At 38.3% G+C, this 14,194-nt stretch overlaps 1 protein-coding gene across 10 annotated transcripts in view; it reads right to left on the bottom strand.

Annotated features, from left to right (window-relative positions):
* Window positions 1–14,194, bottom strand: part of BNC2 (basonuclin zinc finger protein 2) — a 337,157-nt gene that overhangs the window by 105,851 nt on the left and 217,112 nt on the right. For all 10 annotated transcript variants that reach the window (XM_087741951.1, XM_087741956.1, XM_087741961.1 and 7 more), the window contains one exon: window positions 2,087–2,322. In XM_087741951.1, coding sequence (XP_087598077.1) covers window positions 2,087–2,322 — 236 coding nt within the window. The remainder of the gene's footprint in view (window positions 1–2,086; window positions 2,323–14,194) is intronic.

Here is a 14,194-nt window from a genome sequence, read left to right as displayed (position 1 = left end):
TAACAGCTGCTCTTAACTTTCATTGATAATTGTTCTCCTTTAACTGACATAATATTCAATATACTGTTGTTGAATGTAGTAACGGTAAAATTCATGCCTTGAGGGCTACAATGTGACCGAGTTTTAGCCAGATAACCTGAACTCTGACCTAATGGTGCATTATAGGCCTTTACACCACTCAGATGCATAGGTCACAATCTCACTCTGTGTAAACCTCTATGTAATTATATTACAAGCCATTCTTGCATATATTAAGATCATTCCAACAGATAATTAAAACAAAATCAATACGAGCCTGATAATACGACCTTTAAAACAAGAAAACTACTGATTTCAGTCAGTGTTCTTGTCTGTAAGGGACACAGAATTACATTCTACATTTGTAATATATTACACCTAACTATTAATTGCATTTAGTAAACGTCAATTTTCTAACATTATATCTTAGAAAGCATGCATTTTTTATGTGTATTCTTATGCAAATCATATTTCTTCAGCCCTCTTGATCAGTAGTATTCAGAATTCAGGAACAAACTATGACACAATATGCACATAATGCCATTACAGTATGTATCTCTATAGATGTCTATCATATTTGAGCAACCTGGTCTAGTGAAAGGTATCTCTCCCTATGGCAGGGGGGTTGGAACTAGATGATCTTTAAGGTCCCTTCCAACCCAAACCATTCTATGATTCTATGATATATCTATCTAAATTATATGTCATATCTAATATATATAGATATATGTCCATACATATATATCATACAAACATCTGTAGATATCTACTGCATAAATATCATGGATATATACTTACATGTAAATTTTAGACTAGTAATGGAAAAAATTGATTCTATTGTATTTGAACGTGTGTAACATTTAGCTTTTACAAAATAGATGCCTGAGAGAATCCTAAAACAATTGAAGAGCTCCATTCTGTATATCTCCTAATAAGAATAACAGGATCACATTGTTAAAGTAATAGCCTTTTTATTACTCTTTCTTTAGGACTGTTCTACAATTCAGAACACTTTTCTGCGAAAATCTGTGTACAGAGCATTTAAGAAAATACTTAAGAACACAGAATACGAAGATTTCCACAGAATTATGTAAGGCTAATTTACTTCTTTCATATGAAAGACAGAAAATTGAAGAGGAATTAAAAAATGCAGTCAGAATTCCTGAGAGCAGGAATAAAGATTCCCATATTTTCTGTGTAGTGCTAAGCACGCTATCATTGCCTACGAAAGTAGAGAAATAAATCAGAAATTAGAATTTTCAAAGTTTTGCAGGCATGTCCACTTCAATAACTGGATGACTTCTAGACGGTGCAGAGCTTCCACAAAGTCAGTAGCAATTATAAGAACTCAGAAGCATGTAGTATTAGATTCCTCATCAGAAATAGTTTTATAAAATGCAATAATTCACTTTGGAACCCAACAGATGATGAAATTCTTCAGATAAGCAACCACACATATTTATGACCATACTCATAAAGCAAGCCTGTCCATTTTTTTGTTTACTTATTTTGTTTTGCTTATCTTATCTTAACCAATCTGCATGTAACACTTTATTTAAAGCTACCTTTTTAAAAAGGTTTTATAAACAGAATTTTCCTATTTATACATTACACTGTAAGGATACTTCCCAACACAAGCATGATCACAACCCCCATTTCATCTACCACTTATTAGATATCTTGCTAAATAAGGAAAGAAAAGATGAAGGAGCTGCTGACTTGGATCTTAGTTTCTTAAGTCAAACAGTGGCCCTTGAAATCTTGCCAGTTGCCTTTGATGACCAAATCAGGCTTACAGCTAGCTAACCTCAGTATTTGCAGTATTTAAGGTATTTCCTATAATAAGTGTAAGCAAGTACAAATAAATACAATGGTACGAAGGAACCTGCATTTTTTTAGCTTAGGAAAAATTAAATATTTTATTTTGCCAACATCATCATTAGTTTTCAACATGCCACACTAAATTTACTTCATATCCTTCTACCTCTTTGGATGCACGGTCACTATGTCCATACAAAAAAAAATTCAGTTAACCGGGTTTCAAAACATGCTTTGCTTTATTTCCTACCTGAAGTATGTAGCCTCGAACATAGTCTCGTAGTGTCCAGCCTAAGCCATGTAGAATATGCAACACCTCCTCTTGCTTCAGTACACTGAAGAGTCGGTCAAGTAGTATCTTCAGTCTCACAGGCACAGCCTGAGTACCGTAGAGCATCAGACTGCTGATGTCAAACACAACGTTGGACTGCACAATCTCCACTTGGGTTGGGTGGTAGAGGTGCTGAGTACTAAGCTTGTCCAAGGCTGAAAGAAAAGGGATTAAGTATAAGAGAAGAGCTAAAGGAAAGACAAGAAAATAATCCCCCAAAATTCTGTAAACACATCAACTTTGGCAGATAAACTTATTTTCCAGAGAAATATCACCTGGGTGATTCACAGAATCATAGAATGGTTTGCGTTGGAAGGGACCTTTAAAGGTCATCTAGTCCAACCCCCCTGCAATAAGCAGGGACATCTACAACTAGATCAGGTTGAGCAGAGCCCCGTCCAACCTGACCTTGAATGTTTCCAGGGATGGGGCATCTACCACCTCTCTGGGCAACCTGTGCCACTGTTTCACCACCCTCATTGTACAAAATTTCTTCCTTATATCTAGTCTGAATCTACCCTCTTTTAGTGTAAAACCATTACCCCTTGTCCTATCACTAAAGGCCCTATTAAAAAGTCTGTCCCCATCTTTCTTACAAGCCCCCTTTAAGTATTGAAAGGCTGCAATAAGGTCTTGCCAGAGCCTTCTCTTCTCCAGGCTGAACAACCCCAAATCTCTCAGCCTTTCTTCACAGAAGAGGTGTTCTACCCCTCTAACCATTTTTGTGGCCCTCCTCTGGACCCGCTCCAACAGGTCTCTCCTGTCCTGAGGACGCCAGAGCTGGATGCAGTACTCCAGGTGGGGTCTCACCAGAGCAGAGTAGAGGGGCAGAGTCACCTCCCTCAACCTGCTGGCCTTGCAGCCTGGGATACAGTTGGCTTTCTGAGCTGTGAGCACACATTGCCAGCTCATGTTCAGCTTTTCATCTATCAGTAGCCCCAAGTCCTTCTTGGCAGGGGTGCTCTCAATCCCTTCATCGCCCCTCCTGTATTGATACCAGGGGTTGCCCTGACCCAGGTGCAGGACCTTGCACTTGGCCTTGTTGAACCTCATGAGATCCACATGGGCCCACTTCTCCAGCTTGTCCAGGTCCCTCTGAATGGCATCCTGTCCTTCAGGCATGTCAACCACACCACTCAGCATGGTGTCATCTGCAAATTTGCTGAGGGTACACTTGATCCCACTGTCTATGTCATTGATGAAGATATTAAACAGTGCTGGTCCCAATATGGACTCCTGAGGGACACCACTCATCACTGAGTGATTATTTTTCACAGGTGCAGTCCAAAACAGGCCTAATTTCCAAAGGTCACAATTAACTTTAATTCCTACAGAAGAAAGGCACTCAGCTGAGCCCCAGAGACTACAATACTTGTAAGTTCAAAAGAAATTACAGAAAATTTATGATTAACCAATGACCAAGAGTGAAGCTATGCAGAATCGGTTGGGACTGTTAAAGGTTTGAGACTTAACCTCTAGGGGAAAAAGAGAAAACAGATACACCCTAAACCCCAGCCTTTTAAACGTGTTAAAAATTAGTCCCCTGATTTACCATAAATTCTATCATGAATTCACTGCTACTTGAGCTGGCTAGTTTGTTTTACCCTTCTGTGTGAACTTCATGTTATTCACTGTGACGTGAATAATTTAGAGACGAGAGGAGGGGCACTTTGCAGGATGAAGGTAATTCTTATCCCCTTATGAAGTTAAACATGATGGAATTGCATATGACATCACGTACTTTACTGAGTATCAATGTTTAAATTTAATTTTCTTTCCATTTTATGGACTATGTTGCAGCACGTAACCTTCTCACTGCTTTTTTTAAACAAAACTTTCTGAGCATTTAAAATAATTTTATAGGGACTTGTTCTCCCATACTTTGGTTTCTTCTTGGCTTGTGGTCACTGGAGAGTTCATGTACTCTTGATAAATTGCTTTCTTACATCCAGAGCGCAAAGGCCCTTATCATTTACTCGCTGGCTTCATTCAACACATTTACTCCAAGGAATACTTTGTCAAAGAGTTCTGGTTTCCTCATACTTCATTTCTTGCAACAGATTTGTCTGATCTTTCCTATTCTAGTGGTTAAGTCAACTTTGAATAAATAGCTTTAAATATTAATTTAACATTCAAAAAAAGATAAGGAATTGGCAAGCCTAGGGACTGCAGTCCTATGTCTCTCCACAGGACATTTATACTGCAGAATGTGAAGGGTGGGATTTTTCTTCCAAAAGCTCTTCTTCCGAAGTACTTCAGCTATATAGGCTTCACGATGTGGGACTGATTTATTTACAAGGCCTAATGAATGGGATTTGATTGAAGCTTAAACAGGTCAAATACTTTCCTACATTTTTTTTGCCCCTTTTTAGTATAACATTTTTGTAACATGGTTATTTTGCTACTACCGTAACAGATGTGTCATCAAAGTACTCAGCTAGAAAAGCCTAGAAAATTGATTTTGTTACTGGCAGGCTGCACTGTAGGTGTGGTGATATGTATGTATGTGCACCTGGGGGGCTGAGCAACCATTTGGAAGGAGTAAAATAAAGTAAAATATTAATTTTTTTAAAAAATATTATTATTACTCGCAGTAAGAATGCTGTAGATACTATTAATATTAATAGATGTAACACCTTTTACTACACTATCAAAATAATTAAGCAGATCTGGATCACCTGGAGCTTTCCACCTTCAGTCTTAGAGAAGGACAACAGGGTCCAAAGAGGTTAACTGGCTTCTCCAAGTTTACACAAATTCAGACCAGAGTCAAGAACTGAATGAATATTTTCTGAATACTTAATGGCTTTTAATCACTGCATCATAATGTATTTCTAATATATCTTAGTATTTGTTTTTGTTTCTCTTTACTTAACAGTAAACCCTATGCCTGCAGTGAGGAAAAGCAAGTTCTTCCAGCTAAAGAAGGCTTGGCTTGCTGAAGGTTTTAAGGTAATGATTCTACTTTAACCCAAGTCAGAATGACTGTAAGACTTCTTTATCTAAAGACTATTGGGTGGATTATAAAACTAATAGCTAGAATGAGATTACAAAACTCTGTGGACATTTACCCACTTCACGTAATGTGACCATTGTGAGGATAATATCTTTGGAAAGGCTGACATGGAACAGAAGTGAAAAAACAAATAAAAAAGGTCCTTTTAAATTACTAAGCACACTCTTTGACGAGCAGACAGACATTTTCACAAGATAGCCTGTACTATACCATTTACCTGCAATATTTGTTTTCAAGTAATATTATCTATAGACATCCACTTCTCAAAACACACACACACAACTAAGAGTTAGTCTGGTGTAGGACTTATTCTGCACATTATGTAATAAACAAATAAGCAATAAATTTTATCCTTTTCAAGTACAAGTAAAAATATGCACTGAAATGTGTAATTTATAACACAACAAAGCATATATTTTTGCATGGGTGTGTAAGAACATTTGTGAACTAAAGACAGAATGCATGCTACAGACAAAAAAAAAAAGAAAAAAATTGTACATGAAGAGAAAAGAAATGCACTTGCAACCACATGAGAAATAATAGTATGGTAAGCATCTGAAATTCTTTTGGATCATTGACTATTGAAAGCCCTTGCACTTGGCAGAAGAATGAAACTTTTCACTGTAATTTGTAATTTATAAAACTTATCTTGTTTCTTTAAAAGAGATTGCTAAGGAAATAGTTGACAGAGAGAAGTTTCTTTCTGTAGTACTTCTAACTGATTTCTCCTCTGGTATTATTAGCGAACTAATGTCAGTGTTCTGGGTGGATTCAAGAGGCCATTTATGTTGTTAGACACATACTTTTTCAAATAAGAGATAAGAGAAGGCTGTAAGTCTCATTGTTGGTTTTTCTGTAAGGACAAGAGTATTAACTTTAGCCTTCTTGCCAAATCCGAGTAGATAGTTGTATTCTGCTATTCTGAATTGCCCATCTAATGTCATATAGATAATGCATTCCTCACCATTTTCTGTTCTAAACTATTGGTGCAATTTCTATATGCTAATGAACATTGCCATGTTTCACAGGTGAATACATTCAACAGTACCTGCAGCAGTGTACAATTTCATAAGTGCTTAGGAGACTTCAAGATGAAACATGCTATATAAAAGAATGAGCTTTATCATACCTGAAAAATGACATAAACAGATGTGTCCTTATTAAGAAGATATCAGTGAACGAACATCATAAACCACAGATTAAAAGTCCCTTCCTGGTGCAGCATGAGGTATTACTCATACTTCTTACACTTTCAGTGGGCTCAAAAGTTCACCCAGAAAAGTCTTAACATGTTTGTGACTTTTTGGTCGTAACCTGCACAATCTTTTCTGAAGACATGACTACGATGGGTTCAGCTAGGTGCTTGAACTAAGAAGGCTAGCTTTTAACAGCTCAATTCAATTCTTAGTAGTGTCCCGATAGTCTGATATTCTTTACCTCAGTGCATGTGGAAAGGTGTTCACTGATAGAGGAAGAAGAAATCTAATGAATCTTAAAATCACATACTTGCTGAGTAATCAAAATTTTTGTGGAACAGCCTAAAAAGGTCCTTGTGTTTTACTATAACAGTATGCAGCTAAGTAATATTTCCATGGTGAATTCTAAATTTCAAGTACTTGTTTCAGAAATTTTAACTATTAAAAAAGGGGGGCAAAAAAGGATGATAAAGAAGTAGAAGATGTTACAGAAGATTGCCTTCAACACCCAAAAATGACTAATTGAATAATTAGTATAGGAATTAGGAACATTTCAGTACTGTTTTTCTTACCTTAACTCTGAAGTAGCAAGTATGCACCATTACCATTTAGATAATTTAGAATATTTCAGTTGGAAGGGACCTACAACAATCATCTAGTCCAACTGCCTGACCACTTCAGGGCTGACCAAAAGTTAAAGCACATTCTTAAGGGCATTCTTAAGGTGGTCAATGCCTCTTAAACACTGACAGGCTTGGGGCATTGACCACCTCTCTAGGAAGCCTGTTCCAGTGTTTGACCACCCTCTCAGTAAATAAATGCTTCCTAATGTCAAGTCTGAACCTTCCCATGTTGCCTTATCCACTCTTTACCTTCCTGAATAGTAAACAAAATCCCCAAGATTTTACAGAGACTCTGCTCAGCATAATCTGAATTCTAAAGAGAACTTTGAAATTGATACAATGTCAATCTCCACATTACAGCCTGCAGGATTCTTATTACGCCAAATTCCAGCAAAAAACTTTGGACCTATTTGTAACAAATCAATGAACGAACACTTATGTTCCATTTGTGTTGTTTTCTTTTTTTTTTTTTTCAAATGAAGTAAAATAGGGAGGGAAAATCTACTTCACCATTTACATTTAACTGGAGTTTTGGGACCCTGTGTAATTCAAAGAAAACTAAGTACAAAAGATACACTAAAGTAAGGCTCAAATACTTGTTCAATTTGTCAAAAGACAGAAAATAAAGACAAAATCTTTCATTTCATCTATACTGTGGGCAGTTCATAGGCTTAGCTATGCAATTTTACTCATTGACCTTAGAACCCTTTCTTCCCAATGTGCAGTGGACAAGGTCAACCAAATTAAAAGCCATGCTTCTGAGTGGATTCCATTTTTGTTAAGCAAAAGAAATACAAGTATGCAGTGATTAATTTTGTACTTTAGAGGTCTCATATTGTTTTTTGAATAGCTATAATAAAAGCGTGACATTTTGCCTTTACTGAATCTAAAAGAATTTTAAATATCCTAGTTTTAATGGAATTGGAGTTGTAAATACACATACCTCTTGCTAGTTTCCTGATCCTAGATAAATATTTAGGTATCCTAGAGAGGGATGAAAAGGTCTAGTGAAACCCTGTCTCTCAGCTGATTTGCCTGGCTGTGTATCTCAGAACACGACAGAGAAGAGTCACTAGGTTGCAATGTACAGGTCATTAGGGGTCTCATTCTATTTCAGTTTTAAATTTGGGCTCTGCAATAGTCCCACTCTAGATTTTGTTGCACGCTCTCTAACCAGTTCTCTAACTTACCAAAGGGGGATGCAGTTGGAGTGCATACACACATATACGTGACAATACAGAATTTTATAAACATCGTCATCTTTCCAGATTACTAGATTTGTTCAAGGGTCAACAGGAAAATGTAAAAGAAATTTTATGTAGTCTGTGTCCAGACAGTAACAGAGAGCTTTCCAGACTTTTTTTTATCTAAATAACTGGGCCACTTTCTGCAGCAAGAGAAACTGAAACATCAAATATACTATACCGACATAAAAAGATTCCATAATACTGTTGCAACAACAGCATGTCGAGTATGGTAAAACAGATACGGTATTATTAATGGCAACGAGGAGCACTGTAGTTTGCTGTTGATTTTAGTGGTGAACATGAAGAGCTTCACATTTTCAGAGTTCAAGATCTTCTTCTTTTCCATCAACCACAGAAAAAGAAGTAACAAATCCTTTCAAGAACAGAAGGTCGCTTAGGAACGACTAAAATGCTGGGGGAACAGGTGAACTACTGCAGTCATAAGAGGTGGTCTACGCTAGCCTCCCTCAGGATGCAGATTTAATACCACCTGTAACATGGTGTAATGTGGTGCATTTTGTAGGTGGAAAAAAATGCTACTCAAAAATATCATGCTTAGAAGGTGCCCAAGGATGAGAAAACTTGCCAGTGTCTACTGAATGGCTCAAATATTTTCATGGTGTAGGAAACTATCCCATTCATCCCTGGCACAAGCACAGAGAGCATAGGATATTAACATTTATATGGGTGGGTGAACATCCTGAATCAGTCTGGGTATCAATTCCAGCTATAACATGGCATCCTTTGGTGTTCTCCATTTCACTTCTGTCTTCATCCCTTTCACAATTTAATCCAGACAGCAGAGAAATGTTCACTAAGACACTGTGGATTTCAAAAGATCACGGAAGGACAGTAAGTAAAGCATATTCTGATTCATAGGCAAAAACAACTTTTCCTTCTGCCTTTTACTGTATTTAAAAGCTAATAATGGAAACCATTTGCCAAATGCATTTAGTCTCTGACAGAGGGACACATATGTGATCTTCTAATTTACAGCTTGCATATACAGATGTTCACACTTAGTAAAAGGATTCTTAATAGCATTTTAAAATTAAACGTGTGTTGATAATAGGTGTTTCAAACCCAAACAACACAGCAACTAAACTGATAAATGTCTTCATGCCTCACCATGCCTCATGCTCTAACAACAATTTTCTATGAGATCAAAAAAAAAACCCAGCACTTCTGTTGCATGTACACAAAATGTTATTAAAAAAAGTCTGAATGAAAACTTTCATTAATTTTTCTGTCTATGATCTGATTCCAAGTTGAAACATTTAGATTGCTACTAGGTTTATGTAGCCGAAAGCAGAACCACAGTTTGTTCACAGACGTTGCTTGCTGTCTGCAATTTTTTTTATCCCTTTGCAAAACTTTGAACCCCATCCAGCTTTGACACACTGCCTCTTCAGTTAATAACTATCAAGTTTCCCCTTGTCTCCTGTCTACTTTTCTTTGAGGCAATTGCGCACTCAGCACCCCGAGATAATAACACACATCTATAAGATAAAAGCAATGGCATTAATGTAATTGTCTGCCTTTCTCTCTTTAGCCTAATCTTTTTTTTTCCTTCAGTTTTGACTGCCTCTGTGACACCTGTTTTTGTCTCCTCTGATCCTACGACAGGTTTTCCGCTGACAAGGTTTTTGCCTGACAGAGATTCTGCCAGACAAGAACATAATAAAATATGAAGAACTGCTTGTCAGAGTTTCTGCCAATGCTCACATGAAATAGGGAAAAAAAAAAATCCTGACTTTTTTTTTAAAGGGGCCCTGTACTGGTCGCTTTTGGCCTGTCAGGAAAACAGCCTCCCTGGCCAATTCCTGCAAGCCAAACAGGTGTTTTCTTTTATGTTTTCTTTCTATACAAAAAACTTTTCCTTCAAAAGTGGAAAACATGATCACAAAGAAGAAAAAAAAAAAAGAACAAAAAACCCCCAAAAATGCTTTCTCCTAAAAATGAAGGTTAGATCTAACTTTCTGTAGTGGTACCTCACGAGCATGTTTTTAATTCAGAATTGACCCCTTAAATAAATAAATAAATAAGTGATAGCCTTTTTTCCCTCCTCCTTGTTGATAGCTAATGAGTTCAAAAGAACAAGCTCTAAAGGACCTTCATTCCAAGTTCTGAGGAAAACATCTGGGCTACTAGACGCTTCCTGCGTCAGCATACTGCATGAATGAAGACACCTGACTATGGGGACCATGGTACAGAAGTTGAGACAGAGCCTATTCTGTTCTGTGGGATTTGGACCTCGCTGTTCTCTCCGTCAGTGTGTGCACTTGTGCCTATGTGAAGGAGGACTTCAGCGCTGATGATTACCCTGATGGAGAAACACAGGTAGATTAATCATGTGAGTGTCCCAACACACAGCTGCTTTCACATGTGTTGGTATCATCTGTTACCTCTGCTAGAGACAGCAACTATTGATGAGTCCATGCTGTCACAGCCCTGAGTGCACCAGCTGGCCTTCATGGTGCTGACCAGCCTCTCCGGAGATCTCCACCCTGCATTCTCACTCCATGGGTCCAGGACCCCTACTAAAGCTCAGGCCTGGACCTTCATTCCCTACCTAACATACATCATAGATGTGCCTGTCTGTAGTCCTGTCTTCTAGATGACCCTTAGACCCATGTTACAGCCTGGTTTACCCATGTTACAGCCTGGTTTTCAGCCCTGTCTCTGGCCCCACCTTCTTGTGTTCCTGACTGGAGCCCCTGGGTGGACCCTTGACCTGACTCATTCCCTTGCCATGCCTGAGGTTGTCCATGGACCCAGTTACCAGCAGCTGGTTCTGTCTACTGTGATCAGACCTCAAGGAACTGTGCCCATGATGCAGGTATGGCCAGTGCTGGAGTTGTCCTTTACTCCTGGCTCAGACCTCTTTGTTGCGCAGCTCCACTTTTGCTGCTCCCTGACACATGGATTGACGGTGTCATCGTTGAAACCTACAATTTATAATGGAAGCCATTAAATTAATATATCTCTTTCTATTACCTTGATTAGTCATTCATCTTCGATCTTTCCTATCTCTTGTCTCCAAAGCCAAATGCCTCCTTCCTATCAGCTATTAACACCTTCTTAAAAATATTTTCTCCTTTAATAGTGGTGAGATAGGAGTTAATATGTATCTTCATGGTCTGAATACCACGTGGTTGACATACTATATATAGTGAGACAGAAGTACTTTTGGGAATCCTGGATTGTGGTCTGGATTTGGAGGATTTCCATCTTACTCCAAATGCACCTCAAATTCCATTAACTGATTCACAGAAAGTCTCGGTTGGAAGGGATTTCTGCAGATTGTCTGGTGCAGCCTTCTATTGAAAGCAGGGGCTCAGATTAGGTTCTCTCTGGCCCTGTCAAGCTAAGTCTTTGATATTTACAGTGGGGGAAATTCCACCACTTCTCCAGGCAACCTAGTCCATCTTTTATGCAGCCTTGAAAACTGTAACAAAAATGCAACAGGCACTGCCCACCTGTTAACATCATTCTGTTTGGATGGACTATTGTGTTGTACAGGCACTTCACGAAGGCAAGCCAAGACCATGGTGGTATTTCAGTCTAGGGTGTAACTCTGGTTCAAGCCTATGAAATGCTCTCCCACATGTGCTAAACCACCTCAGTTTTCCCAGGAAAACCTGCTGTCCTAAAGTTGCTGGCAGCTGAAGATGTTCAGACTCTGGGAAGACTGGTTCATACAGCTATATCTACCATTCATAAACATCAATCTTTCCCACCCCAATTCATATACTGTGACCATTTCACAAAGCTCCTGTTAAATATACTTCAGAAAAATTGACTGTAATCAATTAGAACGTAATTAGAGAAGTCTTTGAGACTCATGTTATACATTTCTTGTATTATCTCTTCTATTTATAAAATCCAGATGGAAATGGGATAATAAAGTAACACTATTGTCTGCTAAATTAATCTGGGGCAAGTTTCCTCATAATGCTACAGCTCAAATTGAAATTCTTCCTACTAGGTAAAAAAAAAAAATAAATATATATTTTTCCATTGAATTTCACATTTGCAAAACAGAAAGCTGAGGTAAAGTTACCCATGGTATTATCGTTACTTTGTAACATCTGAAAGCAGTATGAATTTTTTATTCTTGCAGTCAAATCCCATTTTAACCTTATGAAGCTATATGGAATGGAGTGGTAAGGTTTGTTTCATTTAGAGCTCTTTCATTTTGTGTTCTGCTTAACCTAGTGAACTCTAGTTAATTAAGATGTTCCTATAAACAATTAAGCTTCTTGTAGGATCGTTAAGAAGATATAAAAATTTATGATGTAATAAAGTGTAATAAAATGATAAAGTGGTTAGCACATCACAGCAATTCATGTGCAGCAGCATAGGTGTTAAAAGAGACAAGTAAGCAGGTACTGTCACCTAAACATCCTGGAGAATTGTGGATGCACATTGCAGCAGTCCACCCCTGCTGCTCCACAACTCCGTTGGTGATTTGCACTCTCAGGTCCCACAGAATTTATCCTGCTCATCTGGGAATCAACCAGTGAGCCCCAGACACTATTTTGATCCTATCTGAAGCTATGTCATGTAGTGAACTTCCTATCACCACACTTAAGGGGGTAAGATCAAGGGTTTCACTGACTACCTTTCCAAAAACCATCCTCTAATATGTCTGGAAAGAGGAATTCCAAGTGCTAATTAAAAAAATCATTGTTTTTATTGCCTTTGCTCCATCTTGCACATAGCGTGTCTATTTTTTTCCTTACTGGATTCTCTCCTTAAGAAGAAAGGGTAATGCATCATTGTCCAAGACATCTCCTAGCATTTTATCCCATGGTATTGGGTGGACTAAATGAGATGAAGCTTCCTCTGTAAAACGTAAATTCAGTAATGACAGGCAGCAAATAACAATACCTTGCGTTTTTAAAACACCTTTAGTCTAAATCTCTCTGAGCATTTTATAGCCAGTCAAGGGAGATCATAGCTATGAAAGTGGCCTTATAGGTATTTCAGAGTTGCCAATGAGTATCTGATGGTATTAATGCCAGTTCTGTGAGAGTACAAAGTGTGATTAGTAAATTAAAAGTTCTTCAGACAATAAAATGTTCACAATGAGAAAGGACTTCACTTGGAGATGTGAATATAGCCCAGCCCAGCAGAAAAGGGCACTATGCTTCAGAATGGGTCATGGTCTGTTCAGGGCTTACCAGGCACTGGAGCAGTCCTTAGCTGACTGCTTAATGTCGGGTCAAGGATAATCTCACCTGACCACGTCCAAGGGACATTGGCATATTCAAAGCCAGGGCTGTGAGCCAATAAAGTTGGGGAGAGGGAGAAAGGTCTAACCTCTTCCTGATTGCGTTAAGATGTCCTGGGGGTGGCAGGGAAGAAGAGAAAAAAGATTTTAATCTGAATGGACCTCCAGTGAAATCCAAGGAGGTGTGAGTGTGAACATATGTAAGTTAGAGCCTGTGGTTAACCCCCAGAGAAAACCTTATTCGACACCTGAGGATGTCAAATTTGCATGAGGCTTAAACCCTTGATCATACGGTTACGTAAGTATCAGCTGAATACAAGGATGGAAAACGAAGGCTTTTTATTTGGTCTTGGAGCAACTAAGCATTATTTCCTTTCTGTCACTTGTGTTTTACAAGCCTTTGAAACAGTATTATTTGTCTTGAATGCCCTAATACTTGGATATTCTCATTTGCTTTTACCTCAGCTTGCCTTGCATTAAGGGTGATCTTGGAGTAACCCAAAGCAAACACTACATCACATCATTCCTACCAATGTGGCAGGCTTTAAAACCAGATACGGGGTCAGAGTACCCACAAGATAACAGAGTACATCTTCTCTGTGCTGCATTGGGAATTCCCATGTTGGGAATTGCTGCTGAAGGGAAGCAAAAAAGGATGGCAGAAGGGGGCACTTAAAAAAGTGTTTACCAGTAGTGAATGTTAATCAGG

This window comes from Nipponia nippon, unplaced genomic scaffold (genome assembly GCF_047370975.1).
Source record: "Nipponia nippon isolate SJK-2023a ecotype South Korea unplaced genomic scaffold, ASM4737097v1 scaffold_8, whole genome shotgun sequence".
Lineage (NCBI taxonomy): Eukaryota > Metazoa > Chordata > Aves > Pelecaniformes > Threskiornithidae > Nipponia > Nipponia nippon.
This window is presented reverse-complemented; position numbering and strand designations above follow the sequence as displayed.